At 43.2% G+C, this 14756-nt stretch overlaps 1 protein-coding gene across 3 annotated transcripts in view; it reads right to left on the bottom strand.

Annotated features, from left to right (window-relative positions):
- The window catches only part of CAPN6 (calpain 6), an 80891-nt gene that overhangs the window by 59908 nt on the left and 6227 nt on the right, over positions 1-14756 (bottom strand). For all 3 annotated transcript variants that reach the window (XM_050963756.1, XM_050963757.1, XM_050963758.1), the window contains exon 2: positions 11196-11375. In XM_050963756.1, the coding sequence (XP_050819713.1) occupies positions 11196-11360 (165 nt within the window). In that variant the 5' untranslated portion in view covers positions 11361-11375. The remainder of the gene's footprint in view (positions 1-11195; positions 11376-14756) is intronic.

Below are 14756 nucleotides of genomic sequence, written 5' to 3' on the forward strand. Positions count from 1 at the left end.
CTCCAAAGAGCTTGATAGTCCGGATTCCAGTTTCTTCAGCAAGTAAACAAGGCTCAGAAGGGAATGAAGGTTAATATTCAACTTGTCAAAGAAATACACATAATGAAGAAGTCCTGGTTACCTCAAGACCTTGGTTTGGTGGCAATTCATTGTGAATATCACTGAGGTTTTTTCCCCCCATCTGGCTGAAAATTACAACTAACAACGTGAAGACAATGTGACTTAACTGCAATGTCTGCAGAATGTCATTGCCATTCTCTGCCATTTGAATGTGCAGTTGCTAGGGTAACGCATGTGAAGGGCATGCTTTAGTATTGCCACATGCATCTTTGGGAACTGTGCCAACATCTGAGATACGGCAGCTGGGATGGATTTAACTTCTTCTTCCCCAGGAGCCACTTTTCCCTTTTACAACAGTGACTAAATCAGCCAGCTCTTGGAAGGCAGCTATTCACAGTTAGAAGAATGGCATTTGTATTAGAATGATGGATGGTTATAGCAGGGCGCAGAGCAATCAGGAGCCAAGGATGCTGTAAGCCCTTATCAAATCAAGTGTTCCGTATTGGTAGACTTCATTTACAGGCTTCTAAGGAATGCACAGCTCATTATGAGCACCCAGTGCCAGGGTACTGAATACACAGGCTAACTAAAGAAGATAAAATCATTTTTAAATTACAGTAAATGATCTCTTTTGTTGGTTCCCCCACCCCACCCCAACGTGCCCGCAATCACATTATATATAGCTGCCTACATCAGATACACTTAACTACAGAATTTCAACGTGCATGGCAGGACTGTAATATTTCTGCCTAAACCTTCCAACCTTCTCTGATTGCCATACTTAAATCTGAAGAAGAGCTCTGTGTAAACTCAGAAGTTTGACTCTCTCACCAACAGAAGTTGGTCCAATAGAAGATATTACCTCGTCCATCTTGTCTCCCCCATATAAACAAACATTAAATTTGGATCCTAAACTTTGCACAATTCCTTAAAGAGATACTGTCAAAGTTTTAGGTCTTAACGTTTGCTTACTTTAAAGTAAAGGCTGCTTTTGCATACAATTCTTTATACGTCTTTTTTAACAGATCCTGCAGGCTGAAGGGGAAACAAATTACACCAATCACACATATTGGCTTATTTCCCGACAAAGATGAAAATATGCCTGGGCTACTCTCTTATTCTAGGTCCTACCATAAGCATAGCTGTGCACATAGGCTAAGTTGCACGTTTGCACTGTCTCATGGTTGGAGGAAAAAGTCCCTTGGGAGAATCTGGAGGTGAGGTTCAACATTAAAATCTGCTCTTAACGGAAAGTAAAATTTTGGCCCTAAAGTATTAACCACGCTTTCAGTGCACTTATGGTTAATTGTGGATAATTACAGTGTATACCACCACATATTATAATATTAAGCCAATATTTTGAAGATTTAATAATCCACTCGGAACCCCTTTGATTGCCTTACAGGGCAACTAATGTATCAAGGTGCCTTTAAATGGCAATATATGGTCTTATAGTTGTTATACCATAAGTCTCCATGTTTCATATATCATTTGCACAGGACAACAGTAATTGTGTGAAGCATTATGACCCCTGGGATGCAAAGAAAAGCAGCCACCTGAACTTTACATTAGATTCATGCATGTTAAAGTCCTCTGATGTGCTTTCCTCCCTTTACTTCAATGCAGTCCACTTCTTCCTTATTCTAGTACCAGAGGACCCCAGTAAGAAGAAAAAAAAAGAATCATGAACTGGTAGAGGTTGGGTTTCCTACAGCAATCTGCATTCCCAAGCAGATTTGATATTCTCTCCAATGCCCCCATGTGCTGAAAGAAAATAGGCCTGTGATCCGTATAAAAAGATTCCTGAACACAATGAAAGCTCAGCTGAGCTTACTCAGAAATACACATCCAAGATCCCACAGTTGTTTATTCTGCGTGAGCTTAAAAGATGCAAATGAGGCATCATATGGGGCTTAGCTGTTTGTATTAATTTGCACATTAGCTGACCACAACTGTCAAAGGAGAAATGCGGATGCTTTGGGGGGGGGGGGGGGTTGCCACTAAAAACAATTAAAAGCGCTTCTGTTGCTTGAGGCCACAGTGATGTGTTTTTTGAACCTGACTGGCATCCTTAGGTCAGTGCAGACATGGAACGGACAGAAAAAGGAGGAAGAGGGCTAAAGTCCTTTCACCAGTTCCGACATGACAAGGTGTTTTGTAAACAAAGGGCACATGGGGAAAAAAATGCTGTTAAAACACTAAGCCTTCTGTTTCCTCAGAGGGAGCTCTGTAATGTTCCTCCAGGACAGGTGCTGACTACAGGAGAGGCCTCAAATGCCCAAGTCAGCACTCACAACTGGTGAGAGGTTTTATTCACTGGCTGCTAGGATGACTGACAGCCCTTCCAACCAGCTACAAGGACCAGCGTAATCCTGAGAAAATGGGCGCTGGGTCTGAGAGCCGGAACTCCCACATTCTAATGCCATCTCTGCTGTTTGCTTGCAGTGGAGCTTCAAGCAAGTCACTTCACCTCTCTGCCTGAGTTTGCCAGTCTGTAAACCAGGGATAATACTCACCATGCCTACCTGAGTAACTGGTGTCTGTACAGAACTTTGAACACACGGGGTCTGGCTTTCCCTTCCCTGAAACCAGCAGTACGTATAACCCCCCTGAAAGCACTGGAATTTCACCCAAGTAACACTGCAGTAGTAGAGTAGAGAACTGGGGCCATAAACAACACAGCAGCTTTTTAGAAACCCAGGAGATCCAAATAGAGGCCCATGTTTATGCAATCCCCAGCCTCATAGCTAAATATCTGACCCTTAACATGATGGAGCTAATGGGTATTTAATAAAAGAGAGAGGGAAAATGAATCCATTGTGTCATTTTGTCTCTGGGACTCAGATTCTTGAGAGATGGCAAATAACATCACGGCAACATTCCCAGCAAGAGTCTTTCTGTGTTATCTTCCAGGAAAAGGACCCACACTGTCTTTACAGTGTGATAGAGCACTGACTATACTCTATTCATTGCTGTGCAGAGAACAGCAAAAACACTGTTTACAACCACACAGTAACCTGCTAGACCTGAGAAAAGGCCAACTGGGGAAACCCAGAGAAGCGAGTTATAGTTTTGACTATCACTTTCCCCCATAAATAATTCGGAAAGGAAACTCTGTGTATAATCAAGGATGTCCTCCCTACGCAAGGGAATCATCATTATTATCTGCTTACCACTGACAAAGATAGAATTGGGATTTAATAGCCTTTGCCAGGAAAGCCTCTGATGATGATGCCTTAAACTTTCTCAGCTTTAGTTTAAATAATTGAAAATCCTAAATCTCCCCCTCAGGCTAATTGCACCATCTGTTGGTGTTTTCATTAGAGGTGAAGAGCCAACTGTTCATTAGAGATTGGTGCTGACCATAACCGCCACAAGGAGGCAACATTTCTGTCCAACATCAATGGGTCAGCATGGGTACACAGCTGAGGACACACTGCACTACCAGCAGGAGGCTGGGAAGAGAATCCCTGTAAATTCTCTGGGTTAGTCCAAGGCTTCCCACAGAGGACACTCACGCGCCTCTCCAATTCTACTCTATGCTTCCAAAAGCTGGCAGGGGGAATGGAAACTCCAGGTAAGCTGAACGAGACGGGTTGATTTCAATACAACTAGAAGGACATTTTTCTCTTGGATATTTTTTTAAAATGGACACTAGATTTTTCCTACACAAATAAAATCAAAAATTTTCTCAGGAAGTTTATTTCAGTCAGATATCTCTCCCTCTATTTTCAGTAAAGAGGTTTGGTTTCCATTTTGTGAAAACAATCCCCCAAATTTGCAAAATATTTTTTTTCCAAAAGTCAGAATTCCCTGTGAAAGACAACGGGCATTTTCCAACCAGCTCTCCGAGGATCTCCCAGGATCTCAACACACTTCTGTACGTTTGGGCCGGTGCCTGCCTGGCCCTGATTCCACCTGGGAAGGGAGCAAGCAGCTTCCCTGGCCGTGCATGGCCTACACAAGAGGCAAGCCGAACTGCAGCGCCTACACTTTCATCGCACCCAGAAGGCAGCATGTGGGGCCCTGCTCCCCCTCTACACGATCTCATGGAACAGCGCTGGAGCAATGGTGTGGAGGGAGGCAGCAAGCTTCATGCCATCAAGAGGCATAATAGGAAGCATGCTCCTTGCCTGCTGGGGAACTCTGGAAGGCATTTAGAATGCCTCCCACAGATCCCCTGGTGGCATCGTGCCTCTGCTTTGCCCCCAGTGCAGACCTGTGCCTCAAAAGCACAGCTGAACCCTCGCTGCTTACGCACCAGTTCCCCTGTGAAGTAATTAATTAATATCCCCATTTTGCAGATGAGAAACCAAAGGCACAGGGAGGGTGGTCTACCCTGATTTTCAGAAGCAGCAAGTGCCCAGAAATCTTGTTGATGTCAGTGGAAACTGGAGCTGTTGACCGGCCTGCTTTCTTCAAAGGCAAGGATATGCTCAGTCAGCAGACCATGCCGCACCCTTCCCAGTGCCCTGTAGAGAACAAGGAGCTAGATACTCCAAGTAGATTTAGACCTTTCTCGTGCAGTGGCTGCCCCCTACCAACCACATACTGCACTACAGCATGAGCAACGGCTGGGATACTAGATGGGGAAGGCTCTGAGTTACTACAGAGAATTCTTTCCCAGGTGTCTACCTTAACATAAGAACGGCCATACTGGGTCAGACCAAAGATCCATCTAGCTCAGTATCCTGTCTTCTGACAGTGGCCAATGCCAGGTGCCCCAAAGGGAACGAATAGAACTGGTAATCATCAAGTGATCCATTTCCTGTTGTCCATTCCCAGCTTCTGGCAAACAAAGGCTAGGGACAGTATCTCTGCCCTTCCTGACTAATAGCTATTGATGGACCTATCCTCCATGAATTTATCTAGTTCTTTTTTAAACCCTGTTATAGTCTTGGCCTTCAAAACATCCTCTGGCAAGGAGTTCCACCGGTTGACTGTACGTTGTGTGAAAAAAATACTCTTTTTTGTTTGTTTTAAACCTGCTGCCTATTAAGACACTTGTGGGTCTTGCCCGCATGCTCAGGGTCTAATGGATTGCCATATCTGGGGTTGGGAAGGAATTTTCCCCCAGGTCAGACTGGCAGAGACCCTGGGGGGTGGAGTTCGCCTTCCTCTGCAACATGGGGCATGGGTCACTCGCAGGTTTAAAACTAGTGTAAATGGTGAATTCTCTGTAACTTAAAGTCTTTAAACCATGATTTGAAGACTTCAGTAACTCAGCCAAAGGTTAGGGGTCTATTTCAGGAGTGGGAGAGGTTCTGTGGCCTGCAATGTGCAGGAGGTCAGACTAGATGGTCATAATGGCCCCTTCTGGCCTTAAGTCTGTGAGTCTGAACTCCGGTGCACAGTTTGAACCCAGAACCTCTAGTTCATGCTGCCAATGAAGCTGCACTGGTAATAGTGCCATTTCTGCATGCAAGTAGTGCAAAAACTCAATGCACAATGCATTGAAGAGACTTGCCCTTTTGGCCCTAGATAGCTGATTGGCTGGGGAACATTTGTATAGAAACCCCAGTTCTCTCTCTCTCTGAGAATATGCCGCTGTGAATTCCAGCCATCACCAGAGGATTGCAGTGCGATACATGGTGCCTTTCGTCTTATCAAATTCTTAATCCTCAGGTATAACACTTAACAAGACCATATTGGCTTTCTTCTGCGTCCCAAGGGACATTTTAAAAAACAGATTATTAATGGCAATCAGGATAGCCTGGTACTGCTGCTAATCTGACAGGGTTTTACAAACAGCACACACACTAATCTTGCAAGTGCTGATGTGAGGAAGAAAGTGATGGGGAAAACGACACAATAGACGCCCTATTTTTAGCAGATCAGAGCAAAACCTCTGCAGAGATATCTCCATAGACACGGCCTCCTTAGTATCAATTTTGCTTGGAAAATGCCAGTGTTTTAGGGATTAAGCAAGGGGTTAGCATTAATGCATGCTAAAAATAGAACACCAGACTGGCAGTCATGTTCTCACCATTCCTCAGCAAAGGTCTAGATAGAGACAGGACTTGAAAGTAAAGCTATTAATACTTAGAACGTACATGGCTCTTTTCACAGCCAAAGCACTGTACTAATTCTGGCAAATTCAGCCTTACCACATCCCTGGGAGGGAGGTGTTCTTAGCCATGTTTTATGGATGGGGAAACTGAAGCAGGGAGTTGAAATGATTTGCCCAAGGCCATGGAGGAAGTCAGTGTCAAAGGCAGGTTCAGAAGTCAGGTGTTCCTAGCTCCCTGTCCTGTGCTCAGGCCGCAGGCCCATGTCTCTTGCTAATGGTATCTCTACGTTGCAATCGAGGGGTTTAAGTGCACATGCAGACATACCTGAGCTAGCTTTAATCTAGCTGGTTCAAGTACTAACAGCAGGGAAGCCGCAGCAGTACAGACTTCAGTGCGGGTAGCCACCTGAGTAATTACCCAGTGTGCCAGGCAGGCTCATACAGCCATGCTGAAGCCTCTGCCGATGCACTTTCACTGCTATTGGTACCTTTGCTAGCTAGTGGAAGGCAGATTCTGTCCTCTGCTGCAGTGGATAGAAACAGGCCCCTTGAGGAATTCCTCCAGTGCAGAGGCAGCATAGGAACAGCAGACCTACACTGCCCTCCTGTGCAGTTCCCTCCCCTCATCGTAAAGGCTGAAGAGGCACAATGTGTTTCTGCTAGTCTCTGCTCAGGAGCAGCCATACAGTGGCCCATAGGCCAGCCCAAAAGGTGGCTTAAAGCACCTTTGTCTGGACTCCAGCTCCCACCCTGTGCCCCCTAGGAAGTGCAGCACAAAGCCTTCCCCTGGCTCATTATTAGATCTTTTGCTCACCTCAGAATGGGAACAGAATGATTCAGTTCCCATCCCTCTCTACCCTGAAACACTGTCCTCTTTGTGTTAATTCATTTCTTTGTATTTCCGTGAGTGCTTTTGTCGCATTTCCCTTCTCTCCTTTTCAGAGAAGAGGGGAAACCCCCAATAAACACAAGAACATTGAATGAATTCTTGGAACCTCTGCATTTCTCTAAAACTTGGATTGCTATTTGCATAATAAAATTGCTTTTCACTTTCCCTGTGCACAATCTAATCTTTTAATTGGAAAACATGCTCTGCTCACTAAACTCTTTTAGGTTTCTATTTTTGTGCTTGTGCAATTAACAGCACTATGGAAAAAACCTAAATCTATACAGACCAGAACAGTGCAAGCTAGAACTGGTCCTACCTGCCTTTCCTTTTCCTGTGGATACCAAACCTCAGTCTTAAATGTGTGGGAGAATAGGACACACACACTGTCTGGGTAGGAGGCAATTCAGGTGTTTACAGAAAGCTGCCTAAATTTCTGCTGCATGCAGAATATCAGCTAGTCCAAAAAATTGAGGCTGTGTATAACAGTGAGGCCACCAAACTCATTGTGCTTAAGGATGAAAACATGTTATGGATCCAACTACAGAGTTTCCACACTCTGCTGGTCCGTATCTATCCAGATATAACCCAATTACATTTTCCATTGGAAAGCCATATGGTTCAGCAGAGTTGAAAATTATTTTAATTCCCTCTGAATTATTTGCTCATGTCCTACTCTGAATAATTTCAGGAATGCAAAATTAACAACCCATAACCCCCACTGCAAACTGACTAACAGACCCCAATAAAATAATATCAGCAACTCAAACCACAGCATGTCAGCAGCAGCTAGAAGAGAACAATGTAATATTTGGTTCCTATTAAGGCAGATTATTAAGGCAGATGCTAATAAAATAGCCCAGAAGCAGTCACCAGTACAAAAGTCTCTGTGTTAACTGGTTTCAGAGTGGTAGTCATGTTAGTCTGCATCAGCAAAAGTAACCAGGGATCCTTGTGGCACCTTAGAGACTAACACTTTTATTTGGGCATAAGCTTTTGTGGGCTAAAACCCACTTCATCAGATGCATGGAGTGAAAAATACAGTAATACAAAAAGCTATATTATACAGTAATATAATGTGCTATAATATATATTCTTCTTACTGTATTTTTCATTCCATGCATCTGATGAAGTGAGTTCTAGCCCACGCAAGCTTATGCCCAAATAAATGTGTTAGTCTCTAAGGTGCCACAAGGACTTCTTGTTATTTTTTCTGTGTTATTTGCAACAGTCACCCTTTTAAAACATCTAAGTCTCAAGTGAAGTCCCATCCCTATGGAAATCCATGGTAAAGCTTCTATCAACCTCAGTGCAGCCAGGATGTTGTCCCGGTCTCCATAAATCAGTAAAGAAAAAACAACAACACATTTGCTAATATTTTTTCCAGGGACCTGACAGAGCTGAGTCTGAGACATGCATCAGAAGGAAGGATGAGAAAATGGCCTGCTGACATTTTCACACTCAACTTCAGAGGGCTCAGAGGAGAGGAAAGACTCCACAAGCCCCTTTTGGAGGCAGCACTCCCTCTATTCCAGTATTGCAGCCTCCTTCCTTTCCATTTCATTTCACATCAGACCCATTCTGTTCCATTATGGAGATGGATTCCCTGCGATTTCTCAGGCACCTTTCTGTAGAGTAATATCCCTTTAAGTAGTGTGAGCCCTACAGTGAGCCTCCTATGTCCTGTTGCAGAAGCCACTGGAGCAGCAGTGTATATCTGGAGCTAGGCTTTGGTTGCTTGTAGATCCGTGGTTCCCAAACTTGTTCCGCTGCTTGTGCGGGGAAAGGCCCTGGTGGGCGGGGCCAGTTTACCTACCTGCCATGTCTGCAGGTTCGGCTGATTGTGGCTCCTAATGGGTGTGGTTTGCTGCTCCAGGCCAATGGGAGCTGCTGGAAGTGGTGGCCAGTACATCCCTTGGCCTGTGCCGCTTCCATCATGGAGCAGGTCCTCAAGAAATCAATTCTGAAGCACTTAGAGGAGAGGAAAGTGATCAGGAACAGTCAGCATGGATTCACCAAGGGCAAGTCACGCCTGGCTAATCTAATTGCCTTCTATGATGAGATAACTGGCTCTGTGGATGAGGGGAAAGCAGTGGACGTGTTATTCTTTGACTTTAGCAAAGCTTTTGATGCAGTCTCTCACAGTATCCTTGCCAGCAAGTTAAAGAAGTATAGGCTGGATGAATGGACTATAAGGTGGACAGAAAGCTAGCTAGATCGTCAGGCCCAATGGGTAGTGATCAATGGCTCCATGTCTAGTTGGCAGCCGGTATCAAGCGGAGTGCCCCAAGGGTCGGTCCTGGGGCTGGTTTTGTTCAATATCATCATTAATGATCTGGAGGATGGCGTGGACTTCACCCTCAGCAAGTTTAAAGATGACACTAAACTAGGAGAGAGTGGTAAATACGCTGGAATATAGGGATAGGATATAGAGGACCTAGACAAATTAGAGGATTGGGCCAAAAGAAATGTGATGGGGTTCAACAAGGACAAGTGCAGAGTCCTGCACTTAGGAGGGAAGAATCCCATGCACTGCTACAGACTAGGGACAGAGTGACTAGGCAGCAGTTCTGCAGAAAAGGACCTAGGGACTACAGTAAATGAGAAACTGGATATGAGTCAACAGTGTGCCTTTGTTGCCAAGAAGGCTAATGGCATTATGGGCTGTATAGGTAGGAGCATCGCTAGCAGATTGAGGGACGTGATCATTCCCCTCTATTTGGCATTGATGAGGCCTCATCTGGAGTACTGAGTCTAGTTTTGGACCCCACATTACAAGAAGGATGTGGAAAAATTGGAAAGAGTCCAGTGGAGGGTAACAAAAATGATTAGGGGGCTGGAGCACATGACTTATGAGGAGAGGCTGAGGGAACTGGGATTATTTAGTCTGCAGAAGAGAAGAATGAGGGGGGATTTGATAGCTGCTTTCAACTACCTGAAAGAGGGTTCCAAAGAGGATGGATCTAGACTCTTCTCAGTGGTATCAGGTGACAGAACAAGGAGTAATGGTCTCAAGTTGCAGTGGGGGAGGTTTAGGTTGGATATTAGGAGAAATTTTTTCACTCAGAGAGTGGTGAAGCACTGGAATCGATTATCTAGGGAGGTGGTGGAATCTCCTTCCTTAGAGGTTTTTAAAGTCAGGCTTGACAACGCCCTGGCTAGGATGATTTAGTTGGTGATTGATCCTGCTTTGAGCAGGGGGTTGGACTAGATGACCTCCTGAGGTCCCTTCCAACCCTGATATTCTATGATTCTAATGCACTACTGGAAGACACTCAGCTACTATGGTGATGAGTGATGTATAAAAACAGATATAGAATTGAATGCTATATGGCAATTTCTATTTTCCTATATAGGGATTCCAGAAGTGACAGATAAGGAAGTGTGTTATGTTAGTGGCACATAAACAGATGTTATATAAAATACTCTTGCTGGAAAGTTGCAACATAACACTACTTTCTTTTTAAAATCCAGAACCTCACACACAAGAATCAAAACCCGAGAGAGACAAAGCAGGCTGTTCCCCAAGACAGAGAGGCACAAATTGTGCCACCTTCCTGTAGGCTTTGTCTTTCCAGACAGAATTCTCAAAACTCAGATTGCACAATTCCCTACAGAGCCCCCTAGCCTGAAAGGACCAGAAAACCTCTTATAAATTTAAAGTGATTGCTTGTAGTTTTGATAACATTTTCAATACATTACAAATTGAAACCATAATTAACCAAGTCTGTCACATTATTGTACTACTTCTGTCAGCACAGTAGGCCAAAAAGGGACTTCTCTGCAGACTGACCCGGGTAATTAATATTTTACTCCAAGAACATATTACTGTATTGAGTGATCTGTTACAGACAGATTTTTTTCAGTGAATTCAGAGAATACTGATTTAAATGGAACTTAGATTATAGTCACCTCATATTTCTGGTTTTATAGTAGAGAGTTATCAATAGTAAAAAACACAATTAGTCATGCACAGCATTTAATTCATATCGTGTCTTTCTGTATTAAGGCATTATTGTAGTCTGGACAGCAATTTGACACAGCAAGTCTGTTGTCTCTACCTTACAACTGTATGAAATAAATGGTAGGGGAAGGGGCTTTGTGGGACAGGGAGGAGAAGAATTGTTTTGTAAATTATATTTTACCCCTGAAGGGTGAATAGGAATTAAAAGGATTCTGTTAACCTTGCAGATGAACAGCACAAACTGGGCTCTATTCATCACGAATGGTGTAAATTACCTTTGGCCGCTTCCATTCCACTCTTCCAGAGGGACACCTGTTGTAGAAAAGGGATTCGTCCGATGCTGGAAACTCAGGATCTTCAAAGAGTCGTCCTTGTTTGATGCACCGCTGCTTGAGTTCATGATACTTCTGATCTTTGAAAGATTTCACTGATGAAAACATAGTCCTCTGTCCAGCCTAGATTAAGATTAATAATCTGTGTAAATTTGGATTCCACCCTCAGCATGCTCTTAAAACAGATTGTACAACCAGTAGTTCTAGGCAAAATGATAGACTGCTGTCAGATAAAAGGTGGATTACAAATTAGATTAGGCTGGAATTAGATCATGAAGTCTCAAAAGGATTTACCTTTTCGGCTATTACAAAGGCCCTAATTTTTGAGTTGGAGAGAACTCTGAGGATGCTTTTCATCAGGAAGAATAATAAAGATTATTCTGGACAGAGCCGGTGCATAGCACTTCCTTCTTTGCTCATGGCTCTAGGGTTCTTGGAAGTTAAACTCTGAACAGAGTGGGTGTGTGCTCCCAAGCTAGAGTACCTGGGAAGGTTTTTGTCTCCTTTCCATCTGGTGAGATTGAGAGTCATAGATTTTAAGGCCAGAAGGGACCACCAGATCATCTATTCTGACCTCCTGTATATCACAAGGCACTTAACACCACTGAGCACCCACACCTTAACCCCAGCAACTGAAATGAAACCAAAAATATTACAGCATACAAGAGACTATATTATGATATGCTACAGGGAGGGACTAGGAGGGACCAAGCCACCACAGTGGCAGGGAGATGATTAAATAAAAGATAACCAGATAATCCTGGAAAGTGACCATACAAGACCATTCCAAGCAGAGTGTGTTCATAATCACCCCTCCTCTCTCCAACAGCTAAGTAGAAAATGGGGCCCACTAATTGTCACCACTTCTATGCATGAACAGTGAAGACTGCAACACAATTTCCACAAGAAGCTATTTGAATTTTTAAAGGAATATGCTTTGGCTGGTTTTGCTTTTTCCAGATATTTTAGTGAATTGATTTTCCTGACAGCAATGTTCACAGAAGCAGCAGGTATTTGAGAATCCTGGTGGAAAGTGAATAGGAAACTTGCTTTCTGTGTTTGCATAGTAATAACTCTTAGAATCAGTGCAATCAGGTAATACAAACATGCCATGTGATTTAGGCAACCAGTCATGCTGCCAAGTATTATACTTGCAGTAAACATGCTACAAACCAGGAATTATTAGCAGAAATTATACAGGATTGTCTATAGCTTTTATAACATTTTGCACAGCTCCATTTTCTACATGGCCAGGCTGTTGGAGAGAGGACAGGTGGATTACAAAGACACTCTGCTTGGAATGTCTTGTATGGTGAATCCTTGCCTCTTCTTTCCCTCATATTTTCAGGGCCACATCCTCCTCTTTCCCTGAAATGATCTGCAATAATAAAAAGACTGTCACTGAAGTAGAGAACACTGTTTGTGTAGAACATCCTTCTTGAGGAGAGGGAGCAATAACATGCAACAGGGCATGCAATTACAGTGAGAGCTGTGCAAATAACTGATTGGTTGGTTATGGGGCAAAAATGCAAAAGCCAAAAAAGTTTCATTTCAGGTTGAACAAAACGTTCTGCTTGACCTGAAACATTTAGTTTCATTTAAGGTTTTCTTACCATTTTATGATTTTTAAAAATAAAATCAAAGCAAAAGTTTTACTTGAATAAATATTTTGAATTAAAAAAATATTTTGACCTTTTTGGAATTTTTCTCCCCGCCCCCAGCTGAAACCATTCAGTGAATTTGATAAAAATTTGCAAGATGTGTTTATTGTCTCAAATATGCATTTTTCAGTGAACAAAATTTCCATCTGAAAAAGTTCACCCGGGTCTAATCAAAATATCAGAATGATCTTCTTTAGGTGTTAGCACCTTCACCCACTGGAGTGGAAGGAGCAATCTGATATCAGATGTGCATCCTCCATTGTTGCATTTATTTGCACACGGACTGAAGCCAGAATTTGACCCAAAGCTGTAACTAAGCATGGCAAATTTTCCTTTAGAGCCAAAATCTCTGATCTGTATTGATGTTAGTTAGTGTATGCCGAAAGGCTCAGCAGAGACTGGGGGAGTACCCTGCACTAGAAAAGTGATAGACCATGATTCTGTATTTCTTTTCTATTTCTAGCTCTCCTGGGCTAAATCCTGAAGTGTCTGCTTAATAAGTTCTTGGTCTTTACTCAGGCAAAGCTCCCATGGGCAAAACTCCCATTTGTTGTCAAAGTATAAAGACTGACTTCAGTGTGGTCAGGATTTTCCCCAATGGGCATATTTCAAATCCCTTTAGGATTAGACCTTTTACCACTGATGTAATTCAAAGAGGAAGATATTTCCTTACGTCAATACAAACAGCCTTTGAGCTCAACAGTACGAAAATTGGCTGTTCAGGGGCGAAACAGCTCAGTACTACCATATCATTTTAAACAGTTTCCCTTTTCTTAAGGGCAATTCTTTTCTCATTAATGATTCTGAAAGGAGATATCCTGCTTGGCAGTTGGTCTCCAAAGACAAGGAATATTAAGTAGATTTGCTTCTTCCCCCCAACCCCCGCCTGCTTCAAAGTCAAGTGCAGAATACTTCACCAATTAAAAAAAAAAAAAAAGAGAGAGCGAGAGCTGAGAAAAATTAATTACTCTAATTTGAATGGATTACAGATTATTACCTCATGATAACACTCATTGACGTTCTCTCATTAAAAAGTCTCCACTGGCTGACTAAGATCCCAAACTACGAGTCTATTTGCAAGATATGCTTGTTTTTAAAATTGTTCCAGGGGGATATGGGTTTCAACTTGTCATTGCATAATTCAGAGCTAGGTTTTTAGTTACTTTAGCCATCCCCCCTCTTGATGTGCTGTGCTGGATGGGAATTCCAATCCTTTCCGGATTAAAATATCCCCCCCCCCCAGCTACAACACAACAGCTTATACTGCAGCAGTGTATAAAGGCAGCCATACAATAAAGAACATAATCTAACCAATATCTGCCTAGCCAGCTGGGTCTCCAGGGCAGCTGTGTTGGAAGGAGTCAGTTTTGCTAGTTATTAGGCATACTAGTGAGGAAGAATAGCCCAGGAGTTAGGCTGCAAGCCTGAGATTTGGGAGTCACTCGTTCAGTTCTCTGCTCTGCTACAGATGCCCTGGGCAAGTCATTTAGACCCAGATCCTAAAAGTATTTAGAAGCCTGGCTCCAACTGATTTCTGTTACTTCAGTGAGGGTAAAACATCCACCTTTGACAGTATGTTCCCTAGCTGTACTTTCCTACCTTGCAGGGGCACTGTGTTGTGAGGATAACTATATTAAAGACAAGGAGGTGGTCGGATACTACAGTGACCAGAGGGAGGCAGGAAATAGATGATATTGCCATGGGCCGAAGGATGCTGTTTCAACAGCGAACCCCCTAGTCCCTTGGTTAGCTACTATCAAATATTTACATCTTACACTGCTGGCACTTACTGGACTTACAGCAAGGCTAGGCAACCTCTCCTGAGTGCCTTGGACTAGGGCTC

This window comes from Gopherus flavomarginatus, chromosome 8 (assembly GCF_025201925.1).
Source record: "Gopherus flavomarginatus isolate rGopFla2 chromosome 8, rGopFla2.mat.asm, whole genome shotgun sequence".
Classification (NCBI taxonomy): Eukaryota; Metazoa; Chordata; order Testudines; family Testudinidae; genus Gopherus; species Gopherus flavomarginatus.